At 39.6% G+C, this 20623-nt stretch overlaps 1 protein-coding gene across 1 annotated transcript in view; it reads left to right on the plus strand.

Moving 5' to 3' along the window:
• ACTR10 (actin related protein 10) overlaps window positions 1-20002 on the plus strand; it is a 36039-nt gene extending 16037 nt beyond the window's left edge. Inside the window, exons 5-13 of the mRNA XM_053602354.1 lie at window positions 957-1064; window positions 4075-4142; window positions 4403-4482; window positions 6098-6133; window positions 9317-9396; window positions 9477-9550; window positions 15325-15406; window positions 17172-17373; window positions 19542-20002. Of these exons, the coding sequence (XP_053458329.1) occupies window positions 957-1064; window positions 4075-4142; window positions 4403-4482; window positions 6098-6133; window positions 9317-9396; window positions 9477-9550; window positions 15325-15406; window positions 17172-17373; window positions 19542-19723 (912 nt within the window). The 3' untranslated portion in view covers window positions 19724-20002. The remainder of the gene's footprint in view (window positions 1-956; window positions 1065-4074; window positions 4143-4402; window positions 4483-6097; window positions 6134-9316; window positions 9397-9476; window positions 9551-15324; window positions 15407-17171; window positions 17374-19541) is intronic.
• The last annotated feature ends 621 nt before the right edge of the window (window positions 20003-20623 follow it).

The following is a 20623-nucleotide window of genomic DNA, read 5'->3' on the forward strand; positions in this document are numbered from 1 at the left end:
TTCCTGATCTGAGTGGAAATGATTTCAGTTGAATTCCATTCAATACAGTATTGGCTGCGAGTTTGCTGTAGATGGCCTCTATCAGTTTAAGAAATGTCCCTTCTATACCAATTTTCTTAAATGTTCTGATCATGAAAGGATGCTGGATATTATCAAAAGCTTTTTCTGTATCAATTGAGAGAATCATATGGTCTTTGTTTTTTAATTTGTTTATGTGCTGAATTATACTTATAGATTTACATGTATTGAACCAGCCTTGAGACCCTGCGATAAAACCCACTTGGTCATCTATTTTTTAAATTTACCATCTTCCTCTGAATTGATATCTTTGAACCTCTTTTATCCATTTCAGTGTTCCCTTCTAAAAGAGATAGAATAACAATGAATAAAAATGCTTTACAATTGTCTTTTGGGAATAAAACAGCTTAAAGTATTTTTATTACAGGATATTTTGATTGTTGTGTAATCTGATTATAGAATGACTTATGTGATATCAACAAACTACTTCTTAATTTAGTGCCATAGGCTTGGCACCTGTAGCTCAGTGGCTAGGGTGCCAGCCACATACACCAGAGCTGTCGGGTTTGAATCCAGCCCAGGCCCGCCGAACGACGATGAGAACTACAGCCAAAAAATAGGCGAGTGTTGTGGTAGACGCCTGTGGTCCCAGCTACTTGGGAGGCTGAGGCAAGAGAATCGCTTAAGCCCAAGGGTTTGAGGTTGCAGTGAGCTGTGACGCCACGGCACTCTACCAAGGGTGAAAGCTTGAGGCTCTGTCTCAAAAAAATAAAAATAAAAAATAAGAAATTTAGGGCCATAAAATGGTTAAGTAGGTATCATAATTTAATACAACTTTTCTGTGAGTTTTTTCAAATATATTTTAATATGTGGCAAATACCTTCAGATGTTGACACTTACTCTGGTTTTGTTGTTGTCTTTGTTTTGCTGTTTTCCAGGTTCCATCTGTCTTGCTTGCTCCAAGTCATCTAATGGCTCTTCTGACCCTTGGAATTAACTCTGCCATGGTCCTGGATTGTGGATATAGGGAAAGCCTAGTGTTACCTGTATCTTTTTGGTCAATCACCTAGTTTTGTAGTTTTTACTTCACTTTAAAATAATTAGACTTATTACAAACAATTTTTATTGCTTTGAACTATTTTGGGTTGCCACATAGAAATAGGAATTACCATGTGGAAAAAGTTCACGATTATAAGACTTAATTTTACTTTTTATAGAAGATAAAAGGTTATGATTTGGGCCCTAGTATATACTCCAGGAATAGACCTTCTGAATATTAAGTTTTCAAAAGGAACGTAGCTAATTAGGATGTGTCAAAGAAGTTGACTCGGACAGTCAGGTTTTAAGAAAAAAATCGTATGACAAGTAATTGGAGAAACTGAAATGAGAAAGTTCAATTAAAAGTAAAAACTTAAAAGCAACAAGAAATTGTCCTTGAAATAGCTGAAGATCTTGCTATAGAAAAGTGAATGCTTTTTTTTTGAGACAGACTCTCACTATGTCACCCTGGGTAGAGTGCTGTGGCGTCACAGCTTACAGCAACCTCAATCTCTTTGGCTTAAACGATTCTCTTGCCTCAGCCTCCTGAGTAGCTGGGACTACAGGTGCCTGCCACAACACCTGGCTATTTTTTTGTTGTTGTTGTTGCCGTTGTCCTTGTTTAGCTCGCCTGGGTTGGGTTTGAACCCGCTGGCCTGGGTGTATGTGGGCGCCGTAACCACTGTGCTACAGGTGCCAAACTGAGTGCTTTTTTTGACTTTCCAGAAGCTGTCATGGAAGTACCATAGGGTTTATGAGCTTGAGGATGGGAATCAACTGTACAATAAGTGCAAATCTCAATTATGCTTTTTACTGTTTACCTGGTGTTGATCAGGTAGCTTAATCTGTTTGGGCCTCCATTTCTTTATCTATAAAATGAGGATTATACTATTTATATCTGCTAGGAGAGTTGTGTGGGTTGATTGAAGTAATGTATATAAACTGTTTAGCACAGGACCTGAAACATAGTAACTTGTGATAGCTCCCAGAGTGCTGTGGGAGCACCAGTAAGTGCTGTTGTTTCTATATCCTTCACCATAGAGAAGAACATACAAGTTCCCAAAACGGAATTACTGACTGTATAAATTGGTACATTTCTTTTCATTATAAACCTTTAAGGTTTGAAAAGGAAGTTGAAGTACATGAATGTAAGATTCTCCAGTTTTTAGATCTCCATGTATATTTATCAGAAGCAATATTAGTGGGAAGGGAATAAAAAAATCATTAGCTCTTAAGGAAGTAAGTCAAGCAGTAGTGTTTTATATATGAAGTACTTCGTGATTATTTTTTAAAACAACCCTGCCAACATAAGTGTTATTTTTCTCATTACATAAATGAGAGAGTTGAAAATTGGGATAGGTAGTTGACTTAAGTTTATATCAACATATAGCAGGACATAAACCCATGTCTGTATCCAGAGTGATACTCTTACCAGTGTACTTTTTTCCCTTTCTCTAAATATTGTACTTAAAGAACGCAAATCAAAACAGTATATAAAGTAAGGTATCAAACCCACCGTACAATATTGTCCAATATCCTCTTAGCTCTGTCCAGGAGAAATATAATGTGGCCCATAGACGTAATTTTTGGCCCAGCACGGCAGCTCACCTGTAATCCAGCACTCTGGGAGCCCAAAGTGGGAGGATCACTTGAGCTCAGGAGTTTGCCACCAGCCTGAGCAAGATCCAGACCACATCTGTACTAAAAATATAAAAACTAGCTAGTGGGGTGTCATGGTGTGCTATGGTTACTCTACCCGGGGCAACAGAGTGAGACTCTTGTCGCCAAGAAAAAGTTTTCTAAAGAGCTACATTTTTTTTTTTTTTTTGTAGAGACAGAGTCTCACTTTATGGCCCTTGGTAGAGTGCCGTGGCCTCACACAGCTCACAGCAACCTCCAACTCCTGGGCTTAGGCGATTCTCTTGCCTCAGCCTCGCGAGCAGCTGGGACTACAGGCGCCCGCCACAACACCCAGCTATTTTTTGGTTGCAGTTCAGCCGGGGCCGGGTTTGAACCCGCCACCCTCGGTATATGGGGCCGGCGCCTTACTGACTGAGCCACAGGCACCGCCCAAGAGCTACATTTTTAATGAATTAATTAATTTGGAAATAAGGTTTTCCTGTGTTCCCAGGCTAGTGTGCAGTGGCATCAGCCTAGCTCACAGTAACCTCAAACTCCTGTGGTCAAGCAGTCCTCCTGTCTCAGCCTCATGAGTAGCTGCGACTACAGGCCCACACCACCATGCCCAGCTAATCTTAAAAGCCATATTTTTAAAACTACAAATAAAAGAGCTGAGATGATTCATATATTTGTTTAACCCAATATATTAAAAATACTCAATATAGGTCAGCACCTTTAGCTCTTTGGCTAGGGCACCGGCCACATACACTGAAGCTGGAGAGTTCAAACCCGGCCCAGGCCAGCTAAAACAACAATGACAACTGCAACAACAACAAAAAATAGCCGGGCGTTGTGGCGGGCGCCTGTAGTCCCAGCTACTTGGGAGGCTGAGGCAAGAGAATCGCTTAAGTCCAAGAGTTTGAGGTTGCTGTGAGCTGTGACATCACAGGACTCTACCCAGAGTGACATAGTGAGACTCTGTCTCAAAAAATATATATATATTCAATATACGATACAGTCAATACAGAAATCATAATGAGGTATTTTCTGGGTTTCTTATATTCAAGTCTGAGTTTGGTGCACTGCTCACCCCGTACTGCACGTCTCAATTCAGAAGAGCCAGGCCGGGTGCTCAGTAGCTGCGTGTGGCCGGTGGCTGCTTCCCTGCATACCTCAGCCGACTGCAGCGTGTGTGCACGTGGATGTACTTGTATCTTATTTTCTTTGGTGAAGAACTTAAATAGTCTGACTCTTGGATTTTTCTGTAACTCTTTTAAAAATAAGAAATAAGAATTTTTTGCCAAAGCTAATTTATAACAGTACTGCAGACAGTGGAGAAAATACCGAGGAAATCACCTTTTGTCTCCTAATATAGTAATGTCCTTGACTACTTTATAGATATATGAGGGAATCCCAGTACTGAATTGTTGGGGAGCACTCCCCTTGGGAGGAAAAGCTATTCACAAGTAAGTTTCCTGTAGCCCTTTATCTTCACCTGTGCCACAAATAGATGCTTTTCAGTGTATTGATGAATGATCACTAGAGGTCTTGTGATTTGGACATTTAATTTTATTCATAAATTCTGCTTTCTATTAGTTTTGTGTATCTTTAAAGAATAAAGCCATTTTTACTTAAAACATAATTTATTATGTAGTAAAACTATCAAATAAGAAAAGGATATTAGTTGCAATATTTTATTTATAGTAACTTTTTTTTTTTAATTCAGGGAGCTGGAAACTCAACTATTGGAACAATGCACTGTGGACACCAGTGCTGCTAAGGAGCAGAGCCTTCCCTCGGTGATGGGTGAGTTCCTTTTAAGCTTTTTAAGAGCATGTTCCACTTTTCTTTCTTTCCTTCCTTCCTTCCTTCCTTTCCTTTCTCCCTCCTTCCCTTCCCTTTTCCTTCCTTCCTTTCTTCCTTCCTTTCTTCCCTCCCTCCCTTCCTTTCCTTCCTTTCTTTCTTTTCTTCCTTCCCTTCCCTTTCCTTTCTCCTTCCTTCCCTCCCTCCCTCCCTCCCTCCCTCCCTTCCTTCCTTCCTTCCTTCCTTCCTTCCCCTTTCCTTTCTTTTCTTTCTTTCCTGACAGAGTCTTGCTCTATCACCCTGAGGATAATGCCATGGAGTCAGCCTAGCTCACAGCAACCTCAGACTCCTGGGTTTAAGTCACCCTCTTGCCTCAGCCTCCCAAGTAGCTGGGACTATAGGAACCCACCACAACGCCTGGCTACTTTTTCTATTTTCGGTAGAGACAGCATCCTGATCTTGCTCAGGCTAGTTTTGAACTCTGAGCTCATGGCATCCTCCCGCCTTGGCCTTCCAGAGCAGTAGAATTATAGGAGTTCAAGGCCAGCCTGAGTAAGAGCAAGACCCAGTCTCTACTAAAAATAAACTAGCTGGGTGTCCTGGAAGGGCCTGTAGTCGCATCTACTTGGGAGGCTGAGGCAGAAGGATCATTTGAGCCCAAGTGAGATTGCCGTGAGCTATGATGATGCATGCCATGTCTGAAAAAAAAAAAAAATTCATAGTTTAGAAGACTTTAAATTTCGTTAAGAAAATTTTGTTTCTCACTCAGAAATGAGAGGTGTGTCTGTAAAATCAGATGAACAATGTTAACATGTGCACCCAGGCCTTTTCCAAGAGCCCTCTAATTTACAAAGTTTTCTTTAAATAGGTACCGTCTCACTCATGTTTATTTTATGAAGGACAAGATTAAAAGACTGTGTGTGATTCTTGCTAATTAGGTTAGCATACTACTGACGGCACTTAATATTATCACAGGACCCACAAGCAAACTTGGAACTTCACTTTTTTTGCTTTAGCTTCTGTGCTTTGTCTTGACTATGAATGATGAAATTTCTTCCTTAAAAGCAAAGTAAATTTTTCTATTAGGCTTTAAGAAAATTATGGCAGTTATATTTTTATTTTTTTATTTTTTTGAGACAGTCTCACTCACCCTCAGTAGAGTTCTGTGGCATCACAGCTCACAGTAACCTTAGAATCTGGGGCTTAAGCGATTCTCTTCCCTCAGCCTCCCGAGTAGCTGGGAGTATAGGCACCTGCCACAATGCCTGGCTATTTTATTGTTGCAGTCGTCATTGTGGTTTAGCAGGCCCCAGTCCACTCAAAACCACCAGCTTTGGTGTATGTGTGGCTGGCGCCCTCACTGAGTTATGGATGGGTGCCAAGCCATATGGCGGTTATATTTTTTTAAATATTTTTTTTTTGCAGTTTTTGGCCGGAGCTGGGTTTGAACCCGCCACCTCCAGCATATGGGGCCAGCGCCCTACTCCTTTTAGCTACAGGTGCCTTCCTATTTTTTAAAATCTTACCGAAATGGGCTGTGGAAATGTGAATCCAGTTTAATAAACTGCTTTTAATCATTATTGGAGTTCTTTAATTCTAAGTAAAATTTTTGTTTTAGGTTCAGTACCGGAAGGTGTCTTAGAGGACATTAAAGGTAAACTAAGTTCCTCGTTTTGTCCCTTTTATCCTTAAGTGATGGTTGGGAACACATACGTTTCTAAATGTTTACACAGATGGAAAATGTAATATAATACGTGTATCCTAAAAGGATTTACTCTAGAGGCTATAGAATAACGGAAATAAAAATTCTAATTTTCTAATTGTTTTCTGACTTACGGAAGTTTTGACAGTGTTCTTGATATATTATTGAAGCAGCTTCTCAATTGTATATATAAAATTTAATAGGGAACTAATAATTTGTGCAGTATGAAATCACAGTTAAGTTGCTTAAGAAAGCTACTGATTTGATGTTGTGTAATGTATTTTAGTCTGATTTTCTTTATACATTTTTAAAAGCTTTATAGAGTATTCAAAAATCCCAAAATTGGGATCCAAGTACTATAGTATATTGGATTCATTTAAATAACATACTCAGGGTCGGGCGTGGTTGCTCGCGCCTGCACCTGTAATCCCAGCACTCTGGGAGGCCATGGTGGGTGGGTCACCTGAGCTCATGAGTTTGAGACCACTCTGAGCCCTGTCTAAAAATAGGCAGGTGTTGTGGCTGGCATCTGTAGTCCTAGCTACTCAGGAGTCTGAGGCAAGAGAATCACTTGAGCCCAAGAGTCTTAGGTCGCTGTGAGCTAATGACACTATGGTACTCTACTAGGGGTGACAAAGTGAGACTGTCTCTCTAAAAATAAAAAATAAATAAATAACATACTGTTTCTACTTTGCTGGAGTGAATTTCTATGATAAATATTCACTAAAAGGAAACACATTTTCTTTTTTTTTTTGAGATAGAGCCTATGTCACCCTCTGTAGAGTGTTGTGGCATCACAGCTCACAGCAACCTCCAACTCCTGGGCTCAAGCGAGTCTCCTGCCTCTGCCTCCCAAGTAGCTGGGACTATAGGTGCCTGCCGCAACGCCCAGCTGTTTTTTGGTTGCAGGTGTCATTGTTTGGTGGGCCCCTGGGCTGGATTTGAACCCGCCAGTTCAGGGTATGTGGCTACTTGGGAGGCTGAGGCAAGAGAATCGCTTAAGCCCAGGAGTTGGAGGTTGCTATGAGCTGTGATGCCATGGCACTGTACCCAGGGCAAGAGATTGAGGCTCTGTCTCAAAAAAAAAAAAAAAAAGATATAATTTGACAAGTTGGTGCCTATGGCTGGGTGCCTATAGCTTAGCGGCTAGAGCACCAGCCACATACACTGGAGTTGGCGGGTTCAAATCCGGACTGGGCCTGCCAAACAAGAATTGACAACTACAAACAAAAAATAGCCAGGCATTGTGGCAGGTGCCTGTAGTCCCAGCTGCTTGGGAGACTGAGGCAAGAGAATCGCTTAAGCCCAAGAGTTCGAGGTTGCTGTGAGCTGTGACACTATGGTACTCTACCCAGGTCGACACAGTGAGACTCTGTCTCAAAAAAAAAAAAAAAAGATATAATTTGACGTTCATTAGTACTTAAAGTGTCAATAATTTAGAATATTTAATAATAAATTAGACAATAATGGATTTTAGAGTTAAATGGGACCTGGACATAATTAAGTATTGGACTCTGAAATATTAAATGAGTTGTTCATTGTCACAGGAGTATTACAGATGGGGTTAGAGCTAGCACTGCCAAGCAGATCTTGTTCTTATTGTTTACTCCTGTGAACTTGATAAAGGCTGCAAAGTAACCTTTATGGAAAGCAGTCTCCTGTACTTAGTAAAATTGACAGTGTGCATCCCATCTAAAAGGGGGGAGTTGAATGAAGTTTGGTACCTTTGCAAGAAGAGATACCCGTAGCTATTAAAAAGTAGGAGATTGATGTATGGATTTGGAAGGATGTCTGTGCGTTAAAGGGGAAACGTGTACCATTGGAACCTGATTTTGTTACAAAGATACAACACATACAAATTCATTATATTATGTTCGTAGTTATCAAAATTTTTTTCAAATTATTTAAAAATTCTTAAGTATAATTTATCTGTTGTTGGGTTTTTAATTCAGTATAATTTGGTTGCTTTAATGAAGAGCACTTGCCTCTGCCAAGTACAGAGGGTGCCAGAAAAATGTATACACACTTTAAAAAGGGAAGAAACTGTATTAGATTGTAATAATATTCAATATATACTGATAATGGCAGATGAATACAAGGCACGTTGAACATCTCTTGTTATTGCAGAAGTCAAATGTGCCTTGAATATTACAAATTTAATACAGTTCCTTTCTTAAAGTGTGCGTGCATTTTTTGGCACCTTGTCTGTGTGTGTGTGATCCTGATGGACAAGATATTTACCTTGCTTACACAGTTATGAGGACCTCAATAAAACATAAAATATCTAAGTGGCTTTAGTGCCCAGTTTACTGTCTAACATGTAGTATATTGTGGATTCCCACCAAATGTTTTGATTAGTAAATGAAATCCATTATATAATAAGTATTATGACTCACAAGTTTTACAAGTAATTCACCAAGACTGACAAGTTGTCGAGTTTCTTACATTCAATGTCAATTTTCTGTTTCCTTTAAAAATTGGTTTATTCCCTATTTCTGAGTTTGAAGTACCTCGGTACTTTGCAACAGAAAAAAACTTAAAAGTTCAATGTTCAAAAATGTAAAAACGTAAAAAGATATATTGGGAGTGGTGGTGGGGGGTGTGGTCAGGAGGAGAAAACACCTGTGGCAAAAGGCCCTACACTGAGGCGTGTCACACTGCAACAGAACAGAATTTAGTTTTGAGTTCTGAACCAAGATTTTTTTTTAAGGAATCAGAGAGAGAATTTTAAAAAACCTGGTTCAAAGAAACATTTGATTTAGTTAGAATGGCTACATTTTTATGATGCTAAAATTCATTTTGATTTGGTACTTCTTACACATGGGGTATCAAACAACATGCTGGTTTCCCTCCAAGGTGTTTTTTTAAAATGAGGTTTTATAGAAGATCAAAAGTGATCAATATGCAAATGTGTTATGAGGCCTCAGGGAATGAAAAGGTTTTTTTTATTTATGAATGTATTGCAATAAGCTTTCGGAAGATAGGAGCAGAGTTTATAAAAGCCAAAGAGTGGGTGATTATTTGCTTGATTTGCTTGGATTCCCTTGAACAGAATCCTTTTAACCCGGGTCTAGGTTCACTCTACTCAGTTAATCACTGACCATAACAAGGTTTTCTTTTCTTCTTTTCTTTAAGTGCGTACTTGCTTTGTTAGTGATCTGAAGCGTGGACTAAAAGTCCAAGCAGCAAAATTTAATATTGATGGGAATAATGAGGTAAGTCAAAAAAAAAAAATGTATCTTTTTTCAGAGGTTACAACATGCATGGACTTACGCTTATGATATTTATATTTCAGCATCCCTCACCACCCCCAAATGTCGATTATCCATTAGATGGAGAGAAGATTTTACATGTTCTTGGATCAATCAGGTTAGATGTTAATTTTTATAAGCAAAATGGTAACTAAAATATAAATTTTGGGCTGTTAAAAATATTTGTATAAGCCTTTATTTCAGTATTTCCCATTTAACAATTGTTTTTCATTAAGCCCCATCATTCATGATTAATTTTATCGCGTTTTTAAGTTTTTTAAAACTTTAAAAGCTTTTCTTTCTGTTCATCAGAATAATTCAGAATTAGTTTAATTGATGAAATCAACCATTATTTGAGGTGGGGTGGAAAGTATGATACTTTAGAACAGACGTTAGTTTAAGATGTGCACGTTTATTTGTTTATTTTTGAGACAGAGTCTCACTGTGTCGCCCTCGGTAGAGTGCTGTAGTATCACAGCTCACAGCAACCTCAAACTCTTGGGCTCAATTGATTCTCTTGCCTCAGCCTCCAAAGTAGCTGCGACGACAGGCCCCCGGCATAACGCCCAGCAACTTTTTGTTACAGTTGTCATTGTTGGTTAGCTGGCCTGGGCCAGGTTCCAACCTGCCAACTTCGGTGTATGTGGCTGGCGCCGTAACCACTGTGCTACGGCTGCCAAGCCACAAGATGTGCACATTTAAAGAAACAAATAAAAAATCAGGCATCAGAAAACTTTTGCTGTAAAGGACCGCATAGTAAATACCTCAGGTTTTGTGGTGCCTATGGACTCTGCTGCAGCTTCTCAGCTGTGCAATTAGAGGGCAAGATCAGCCATAGACAATATGTAAATGAATGACCATAGCTGTGTTCCAGTAAAACTTCATTTGTAAAAGTTTCCCTCACAAGTCTTGGCTTACTAACGCCTGCTTCAAAATGTTGTTTTGAATTCTTTGTCAAAAGGAATGCAGTATTCTCCAGTCTGAGAAGGCGAGACCCTGTTTCTATTTTAAAAAAAAAAAAAAAATGCAGTATTCTAAATATATGCTGTTTAGGATCCATTCATAATTTTACTTGTAGGATTCATTTGATTATCCTGTCTGATGATACAAGTTACATATTGATTATAATGTAATTTTTTTTTTTTTTGTAGAGACAGACTCTCACTTTATGGCCCTTGGTAGAGTGCTGTGGCCTCACACAGCTCACAGCAACCTCCAACTCCTGGGCTTAAGCGATTCTCTTGCCTCAGCCTCCCGAGTAGCTGGGACTACAGGCACCCGCCACAACGCCCGGCTATTTTTTGGTTGCAGTTTGGCTGGGGCCGGGTTTGAACCCACCACCCTCCGTATATGGGGCCTGGCGCCTTACCCACTGAGCCACAGGAGCCGCCCAATTTTTTGTTTTTTTAAACAGAGTCTCAACTGTCACTCTGTGCCATCATAGCTCACAGCAACCTCCAACTTTTGGGCTCAAGTGATCCTCTTGCTTCAGTTTTTCTATTTTTAGTAGAGACGGGGTCTTGCTTTTGCTCAAGCTGGTCTCAAACTTGTAAGCTCAAGCAAACTACCCTTCTCAGCCTCCCAGAGTGCTATGATTGCAGGTGTAAGCCACCACGCTCAGCCTATAATTTTTATTTATACATCAGCTTTATAAAATTGGTATCATAAAAATTTTCTTTGTAAAATATAAAATCAGAAGATTCACAGAAAAAAATTATTATGTAAAATATTGAACATCCTGTTGCATTTTGGGAAACATAGAGGTTGAGATATTAAAATGATGCCATGGCACTCTACGGAGGGTGACAAAGTGAGACTCTGTCTCAATTAAAAAATATATATATATATACTTATAAATGTGGGTTTAACTTTTATCTAAGAATAAGTGTGCTGATAAACTCCTGAGTTAAATTTACATTAACTAATAATAATAACTAGAGATTTGGCTCAGGGCCTGTAACTCAAGTGGCTAAGGCGCTAGCCACATACACCAGAGCTGGTGGGTTCAAATCCAGCCCGGGCCTGCCAAACAACAGTGACAGCTACTACCAAAAAATGACTGGGCATTGTGGTGGGCACCTATAGTCCCAGCTACCCCTGTTTCCCCGAAAATAAGACAGAGTCTTATTTTAAGGTGTGCTCCCAAAGATGCGCTAGGTCTTATTTTCAGGGGACGTCTTATCTTTCCTGTAAGTAGGTCTTATTTTCGGAGGATGTCTTATTTTCGGGGAAACAGGGTAGTTGGGAGGCTGAGGCAAGAGACTCGCTTGAGCCCAGGAGTTGAAGGTTGCTGTGAACTGTGATGCCATGGCACTCTACCCAGGGCGACAGCTTGAGGCTCTGTCTCAAAAATAATAATAATAATAACAACTAGAGATTTATTATTTTTAGGTCTTTTTGTTTAAGTATGGTCAGAACTTAAAGTTACTGTGTGGGCCAGGTGCAGTGGCTCACTTCTGTAATCCTGGCACTCTGGGAGGCTGAAGTAGGTAGGTTACTTGAGCTCAGGAATTTGATACCAGCCTGAGCGAGAGTATAACCCCATCTCTAAAAAATTAGAAAAATTAGCTGGGCATTGTGGCAGGAACCTGTAGTCCCAACTACTTGGGAGGGTTAGACAAGAGGATTCCTTGAGCTCAAGAGTTTGGGGTTGCTGTGAGTTATGATGACACCATGACACTTAACCCAGGGCAACAGAGTGAGGCTTTGTCTCAAAAAAGAAAAAAAAAATTATTTTCTCTTGTCAAAACATTCAACGTAGTTCTCAAGAAAGAACGACTTGTTCTCTACTTTAGTATTTCAAAGATTAATAATCATTAAGTTACATAATTTCAATATCAAATCAACTGACAATAAGAACTTAGGCAGTAGTTGGAAGGAGCAAAGTGGCTCTTGGTGAGCATGCAGCTCAACTGTGGCAGCATAACAGTGGATGGCTGACTAGCCTCTAGCCGCAGTGGTCCCAGTCAGTCTAAACTGGAGTGGTGAAATGGGGAGAGGGAGCAGATAGGTTGAGTCTCATGCAGAGAATTTCATGGGGTTATTTTAGGGCACAATTCTGTTTTGGAAAATATTTTTAAAAGGTTTAAAATAGGGCGGCGCCTGTGGCTCAGTGAGTAGGGCGCCGGCCCCATATGCCGAGGGTGGTGGGTTCAAACCCAGCCCCGGCCAAACTGCAACAAAAAAAATAGCCGGACGTTGTGGTGGGCGCCTGTAGTCCCAGCTACTCGGGAGGCTGAGGCAAGAGAATCGCATAAGACCAAGAGCTGGAGGTTGCTGTGAGCTGTGTGACGCCACGGCACTCTACTGAGGGCAGTAAAGTGAGACTCTGTCTCTACAAAAAAAAAAAAAAGCTTTAAAATACACATAATATCCCAATTTCATAAAAAAATAGAGTTTATATATACATATATAGTTAGTTTTGTATTTCGTTGGTTGGGGTTTGGTTTGGCCCCAAGTTACGCAAATCTGAAGGTATTGGCTTTAACAACTTGTCTCTCATTTAAAAGAAGCTTAGAGGTAGATAGTCCAGGGATGGACCAAAAAGTCCTTCCATCATTTCTGGGATGTAGTCCTTGTCCATGGAGTTCAAGATAGCTGCTGAAGTTATAGCTACTATATCTGTGTCAAGCGCCTGCTTGCGCTCAGGAGTGCGAGACAAGCCTGAGCAAGAGTACCATGGCATCATAGCTCACAGCAACTTCAACAGCCATAGGTTCTTTGTCTGTGGTCCTGAAGGCCAGAAAGAAAAATACTGCTTTATCTCAAAAGCCAAATATCTGGAAACAGGATAGAACAGTGATTGCAAGGGAGGGGAGAGGAAGGAAATGAGGACGGCAAGCCGGGTGCAGTGGCTCACGCCCGTAATCCCAGCATCTTGGAGGCTGAGGTGGGTGGATTTCCTGAGCTCACAAGTTCCAGACCAGCCTGAGCAAGAGTGAGTCCCCATCCCTAAAAAATAGCCAGGCATTGTGGCGGGCGCCTGTAGTCCCAGCTACTTGGAGGGCTGAGGCAAGAGAATCGCTTAAGCCGAGGAGTTTGAGGTTGCTGTGAGCTGTGACACCATAGCACTCTACAAAGTGAGACTCTGCGTCCAAAGGGGAAAAAAAAAAGAAATGAGCACATCAAGGACACAAACTTGGAGTCATGTAGAATAAATACAGAGATATAAGTAATAAATAGATAAATAAATCTAACGTATAGCATGATGGGTATAGTTGTGTTGAATGCTGAAAATTTGCTGAGTAGACTGTAGGTGCTCTTACCACACACACACAAATGGAAGGTGCGGGAGAGGTTAATTTGCTTAACTGTAGTAACCATTTTACTATGAATATATGTATCAAAACATCACACTGTAGACCTTAAATGGATAGAATGAAAAAATACAGAAATAACTATTTCTTCCTTTTTTGTTTTTGGAGACAGAGTTTCACTTTGTTGCTCTCTGTAGAGTGCTATGGCATCATAGCTCACAACAACTTCAAATTCTTCAAGTGATCCTCTTGCCTCAGCCTCTCAAGTACTTGGGACTATAGGCACCGCCACAACCTTGGCTATTTTTTAGAGAAGGGGTCTTGCTTTTGCTCAGGCTCTTCTCGAATTCCAGGGCTCAGGCAATCCACCTGCCTCAGCTTCCCAGAGTGTATAAGTAACTATTTCATCACCACAAAGATCTTCCTCATACCACCCCCCAATAGAGTTCTTTTAATTTGAGAAGAAGCTGGAAAATAGAAAATAAATATCTTATTAAGCAGCTAGCAATCTTTGTCATGTATTATTTTTTAAAACAGGCAGAGCACAGTGGCTCACTCCTATAATTCCACACTTTGGGAGGTGGGAGGATCTGTTGTAGCCAGAAGTTTGATAGAAGCCTGGGCAACATAGTGAGAACTCCATCTGTACAAAAGTATGAACAAGGGCGGCTCCTGTGGCTCAGTGAGTAGGGCGCCAGCCCCATATACTGAGGGTGGTGGGTTCAAACTCAGGCCCGCCGAACTGCAACAAAAAAATAGCTGGGCGTTGTGACGGCCACCTGTAGTCCCAGCTACTTAGGAGGCTGAGACAAGAGAATGACCTAAGCCCAAGAGCTACAGATTGCTGTGAGCTGTGACGCCACAGCACCCTACCAAGGGCAATAAAGTCTGTCTCTACAAAAAAAAAAAAAAAAAGTATGAACAAATAAAAGACAAAAAAGAAATGCAAGGGTAGGGGACAGTTCTTTGTTTTTAAAACTCTCGTGTCACTAACTAATCTACTTGTTGAATCTTACTTTTACAGAATACTGTTCTTTTTCTGTTACTACGTTAGTGAGGTATAACTGGACACAAAAATATATGTAAACCTCTATATAATAATAGTAGCTGATGTTTAGGGAGCACATCCCATGTGTCAGACCTGTTCAGTTAATTCATTGACTCTTCACTTCAACCTCCTATGAGGCAGGTACTGTTATTCTCTACATTCATAATTGAGAACACTTTGTATTTTTACAGTTACTGTGCATGAATATAGTATTGGTACTTAAAAATATTGTTTCAGGTTCTGCACCCATAGCTCAGTGATTAGGGTGCCAGCCACATACACCAGGGCTGGCTGGTTTGAACCCAGCCTGGCCCTGCTAAACAACAGTGACAACTATAACAAAAAATAGCCGGGCGTTGTGGCAGGGCCTTGTAGTTGCAGCTACTCGGGAGGCTGAGGCAAGAAAATCACTTAAGCCCAAAAGTTTGAGGTTGCTGTGAGCTGTGACCCCACAGCACTCTATCTGGGGTGACATAATGAGACTCTGTCTCAAAAAAAAAAAAAAAATTGTTTCAACAAAACCAATGATATATTCTGTATCGTATTATGTGACACTAGCAAAGCACCCTGTTTTTTAAATCACATTAGAGATTCGGTGGTGGAAATTCTTTTTGAACAAGATAATGAAGAGAAGTCAGTTGCCACTTTAATACTGGATTCTCTTATGCAGGTATTTTGTCTTGTAAAGTTTCTCTTTATTACAACAGCCTTTAAAAAATTTTAAATGTTAATGTCAGTGTTTTTATTTTAGCCATTTTATGCAACTAGCAGTCCTTGTTGTGTTATTTTTAAGAACAAAAAAATGTGGGAGGGGTGGTTTGTTTTTAAATCTGTTGTCAGTAATCTGCTTGTTGAATTTTACTTGCTGTTATAGAATATCCTTTTTTTTTTTTTTTTTTACTTTTTATACTTTTTAAACTTTTATGTTAAGTTTTATAGTTAATGAGGTTTGCTTTGTCTCTGAGATAGCATTTCTATAGCATTTCAAAGCCAGGGATAATGAGTGTCCTGGGCTTGGTATTTTTTTCCGAGTGGGGATACCAGGTTTTAATTTTGTACCTACTGTGGCTTGTGGTTCCTTTAAATTTAAGTTTGTATAATGTTGAATTTTAAATTCCACAAGGCATAAAGTAATGTTTCTTTTGTTTAAAGACTTTGTAATTGGGGCGGCGCCTGTGGCTCAGAGGAGTAGGGCGCCAGCCCCATATGCCTGAGGTGGTGGGTTTAAACCCATCCCCAGCCAAAAACTGCAAAAAAAAAAAAAAAAAAGATTTTGTAATCATAGAACCCCATAGAAATACCATTACCTCAGAAGATACTGTCTACTTCTAGGGCTCTGGTCAGTGAAGGACCTTATCGTTTCAAATTCTCAGAGAGAACCCATGTGGAAACATAATTTTTTTAGGAGTGTTATCTTCCAGCAGGGTGCAGTGACTGACCCCCGTAACCCTAGCACTCTGGGAGGATGAGATGGGTGGATTGCTCGAGTGCAAGACTAGCCTGAGCAAAAGCAAGACGATGTCACTAAAAACATTAGCCAAGCACTGTGATGGGTGCCCATCGTCCCATCTACTTGGGAGGCTGGGACAAGAGGATTGCTTGAGTCTAAGAGTTTGAGGTTGCTGCGAGCTATGATGTCACAGCACTCTTTGCTGAGGGCAACAGAGTGAGACTCTATCTAAAAAAAAAAAGTGTTACTGGTTCAGTTCCAGTAGCACAGTGATTACGGCACCAGCCACATACGTTGAGGATGGTAGGTTCGGACCTGGCCTGGGCTAGCTAAACAACTGCAACAAAAAAATAACTAGCTGTTGTGGCGGGTGCCTATAGTCCTAGCTACTTGGGAGGCTGAGGCAAGAGAATCACTTAAGCCCAAGGGTTTGAGGTTGCTGTGAGCTGTGACGGCATGGCACTCTACTGAGGGAGACATAGTGAGACTCTGTCTCAAAAAGAAAAGTGTTACCTTCCCACAGCTGATCTGGGTATAATAATTTAAAGTAACACCTTAGAAAAGTTACAGTTTCACATACTTTCCTTACTAAAACAGAGAATTATTTCTTCTCATGTTATTTGCCCAACTTTATTATACCCTGAAAATGAAAACACTCACATATTATTGCCATATGTCCTGTGGAACTTAAAATCCTACACTATTCGACTTTAAAATACTTAAATCTTTGAAGTTAAACATATACATTTGGTAGTATTACTGTGTTGGTTATATTAGCTGCATGAAAATAACTTTGATGTGGTCCTTTTTATAATACAAGTGATCACCTGTTTAATCGATAGTGCAAACTTTTATGTTTTCTTTCTAATGTGTTTTTTTCATTTTTTTATGTCTCTTGAGTCATATGTACATTTTCTTAAGTCTAGCCAACCATTATTTATACAATTAAGGATAAATACTTTCTTTTCTTTCTCTTTAATAACAGTGCCCAATAGATACCAGGAAGCAATTAGCAGAGAATTTGGTAATCATAGGTGGCACATCCATGTTGCCAGGATTTCTCCACAGATTGCTTGCGGAAATAAGGTATTTGGTAGAAAAACCAAAATATAAAAAAACACTTGGCACCAAGACATTTCGAATTCATACTCCACCTGCAAAGGCTAATTGTGTGGCCTGGTTGGGAGGTAAGAATGTAATTTTTAAAACATAATAATTATATAATAATTGGTTCCTGAATGGTATTACTAATGGATATATTAGAATAAATTATTCAGTGTTCAAAATTATCCCATTAATAAATAAAACTTATTAATTTTATTTGAACATTGATTTTGCTTTAAATTTTATTGATTTCCAGCATTATATACCTTTTTCTCATGGTGCTTGCACTGTGAATTTTAGTAAACGTTTTTCTCAGATTAAAATGACATCATCCCTTATGGCTCAGCACCCATATCTCAGTGAGTAGGACGCCAGCCACATATACCAAGGCTGACAGGTTCAAGCCTGGCCCAGGCCTGCTAAGCAACAATGACAACTGCAACAAAAAAATAGCTAGGCGTTGTGGCAGACACTTGTAGTCCCAGCTACTTGGGAGGCTAAGGCAAGAGAATCGCCTAAGCCCAAGAGTTTGAGGTTGCTGTCAGCTGTGACATCACAGCACTCTACCAAGGTCGACATAGTGAGATCCTATCTCAAAAAAATAAATAAATAAAGTCATACTTAGAATAGTGAAAGCTATGACTTTATTCCAGTGGTGCTACCATTGTTCAGAACACTTGTTTTAATGCCTTCCAAAGCTAGTCAGCCACATAGGCAAATTAATCTCTTTATTTCATAATTACATTTTATTTGAGACTGAGTTCATTGAATAGTTTCAGTGATGATAATTTCGCTGAAATAGGAAAATAACCTAATAAGTACAGTTGACCCTTAAGCAATACCATTTGAATTGCAAGGGTCTACGACACACAGATTTTTCCAGTAACTACTGGAAAATTTTTTGGAAATTTGCAACTGTTTGGAAAAACTAACAGATGAACTATACAACCTTAAAATATCAAAAAAAAATAAGAAATAGATATGTTATGAATACATAAAATGTTTGTAGATACTATCATATTTATGTTTTAATTGTTTATGTTACTGCTAAGGAAGGCTTCAGATCAAAAGCAGGCTATTAGTGGTTAAGTTTTGGAGTATTTTCCACTGCTAGGGTGGGAGAGTGAGGCAATCCATGCCCCAACTCCTGTGTTGTTCTAGGGTCAAGTGTAACTACTTTGAAGGGAAAAATAATCATGAGTGTATACATTGGTATAAAGCTTGATAAATGTCTTAGGACGCACTTAGAGCTAGTAGAGCAAGTAGTTATCAGGATTATACATTGAGAGAGAGAAACAAAGTACTGATTTTTTTTTTCTTTTTGAGACAGAGACTATGTGACCCTTGGTAGAGTGCTGTGGCATCACAGCAACCTCAAACTCTTGGGCTTAAGCGATTCTCTTGCCTCAGCCTCCCAAGTAGCTGGGACTACAGGCACTGGCCACAATGCCCAGCTATTTTTTTTTTGCAGTTGTCACTTTTGTTTAGCCAGCCTGGGCTGGGTTTGAACCTGCTACCCTGAACCCGCCACCCTTGGTCCATGTGGCTGCCACCCTAACCACTGTGCTATGGGCACTGAGCCCAAAGTATTGATATTCCTTAATGAATATCATATTACTTTTAAAGTGGAATTCAATCAAAATGTAATTTTGATATTGGACAAATGGCTTTAGTAACTAAATTATTTTTTTTAAGACTTCCTTGTGGGTCTTTATAAGATCTTGAAAATAGGGCGGCACCTGTGGCTCAGTGAGTAGGGCGCCAGCCCCATATACGGAGGGTGGCGGGTTCAAACCCAGCCCCAGCTGAACTGCATCAAAAGAAATAGCTGGGCGTTGTGGCGGGCGCCTGTAGTCCCAGCTACTCGGGAGGCTGAGGCAGAAGAATCGCCTAAGCCCAGGAGTTGGAGGTTGCTGTGAGCTGTGTAAGGCCACGGCCCTCTACTGAGGATGATAAAGTGAGACTCTGTCTCTACCAAACAAACAAACAAAAAAAGATCTTGAAAATATAAATTTTTAGAACATTGTAATGACTCATGCTACTTTATTCATTGACATGTGACCTTAGAGTGATGGCAAAGAAAAACAAAAACAACTAAAAGATGCAGAACAACTGGGAACTGGAATCATTTGGACACTGGGACTGTGCGTTGTTTCACTTTACCCGTCTCCTCTTGTCAGGTCACCAGATTTTACATATATTTTCTGGTGCAAGTTTTCATCTTAGCTGTAAAAACATTTTTATCACACAGGAGCTATTTTTGGAGCATTGCAAGATATACTTGGGAGCCGTTCAGTTTCAAAGGAGTATTATAATCAGACAGGCCGTATACCAGATTGGTGTTCTCTCAACAACCCACCTTTGGAAATGATGTTTGATGTCGGGAAAGCTCAGCCGCCTCTGATGAAGAGAGCATTTTCTACTGAGAAATAAAAGTTTGATTGAAATTCAGCTTTGCTGCATTTCTAATATTTAATCAATTACAAGAAAATTGTACAAAGAATGAAGGTATAGGTGACTTTGTGAAGGTCTAGGTGACTGCTTTGGTATAGGTGACTATTGTGAAAGCGAAAGCAGTTGTGTGTTTACTCTTTGCATCAATTCGTAATTCTTTTGACTTTGTTTCTCTTGTGTAGTGGTAAAATAGTAGCAGATGCTTATGAAGTTTGTTGTATTTATATCAATAAAATATACTAAAGTATCTTAATTTTGGAAGTTTGTTACCTAGTCCGTTTTTCAAAAAGAATAACAACACTGTCCCTGTACAGTTCACATGATTTGTCTGAGCATGGGAGGCTCCATTTGTTTTACTATTTTCAGCAGTTACTTCATTTAAAGCATGAATAGTGTTAACCAGTGCTAGTTATTTCAAATACTAACATGGGTCTGTTTTAGAACATTCTTTCCTTTGGTACTTGTATGCCCATGTCATAATAATTTTGTTTTTCCAAAATATATTTTGATCCCTTGGACTAAGAATGTTTGGTAACAAAGGCATTGTTTTTTTCTTTTTTTGGTTGGTTGGTTTGTTTTTATTTGCAGTTTTGGCCAGGGCCGTGTTTGAACCCGCCACTCCTGGTATATGGAGCTGGTGCCACAGGCGCCACCCAACAAAGGCATTTGTTAAGCAAAGTATGGAAATGTTCGCTTTTTAACTTTATGCTTTCTTTTATGAATAATTAAACATTTATAAGGAAAAAGATCATTTTATTTGTATGTAAAGTTACAACTGCTTTATAAACATGTACTCATGATATCATTAATGTTCGCTTTTGTGCTTTGTATCTTCTCAGGGCAGGGGTTCTTTGAAATATGTATTCAGTTATTATTTAA

The sequence above is a fragment of the Nycticebus coucang genome, chromosome 9 (assembly GCF_027406575.1).
Source record: "Nycticebus coucang isolate mNycCou1 chromosome 9, mNycCou1.pri, whole genome shotgun sequence".
In the NCBI taxonomy this organism is placed as follows: domain Eukaryota; kingdom Metazoa; phylum Chordata; class Mammalia; order Primates; family Lorisidae; genus Nycticebus; species Nycticebus coucang.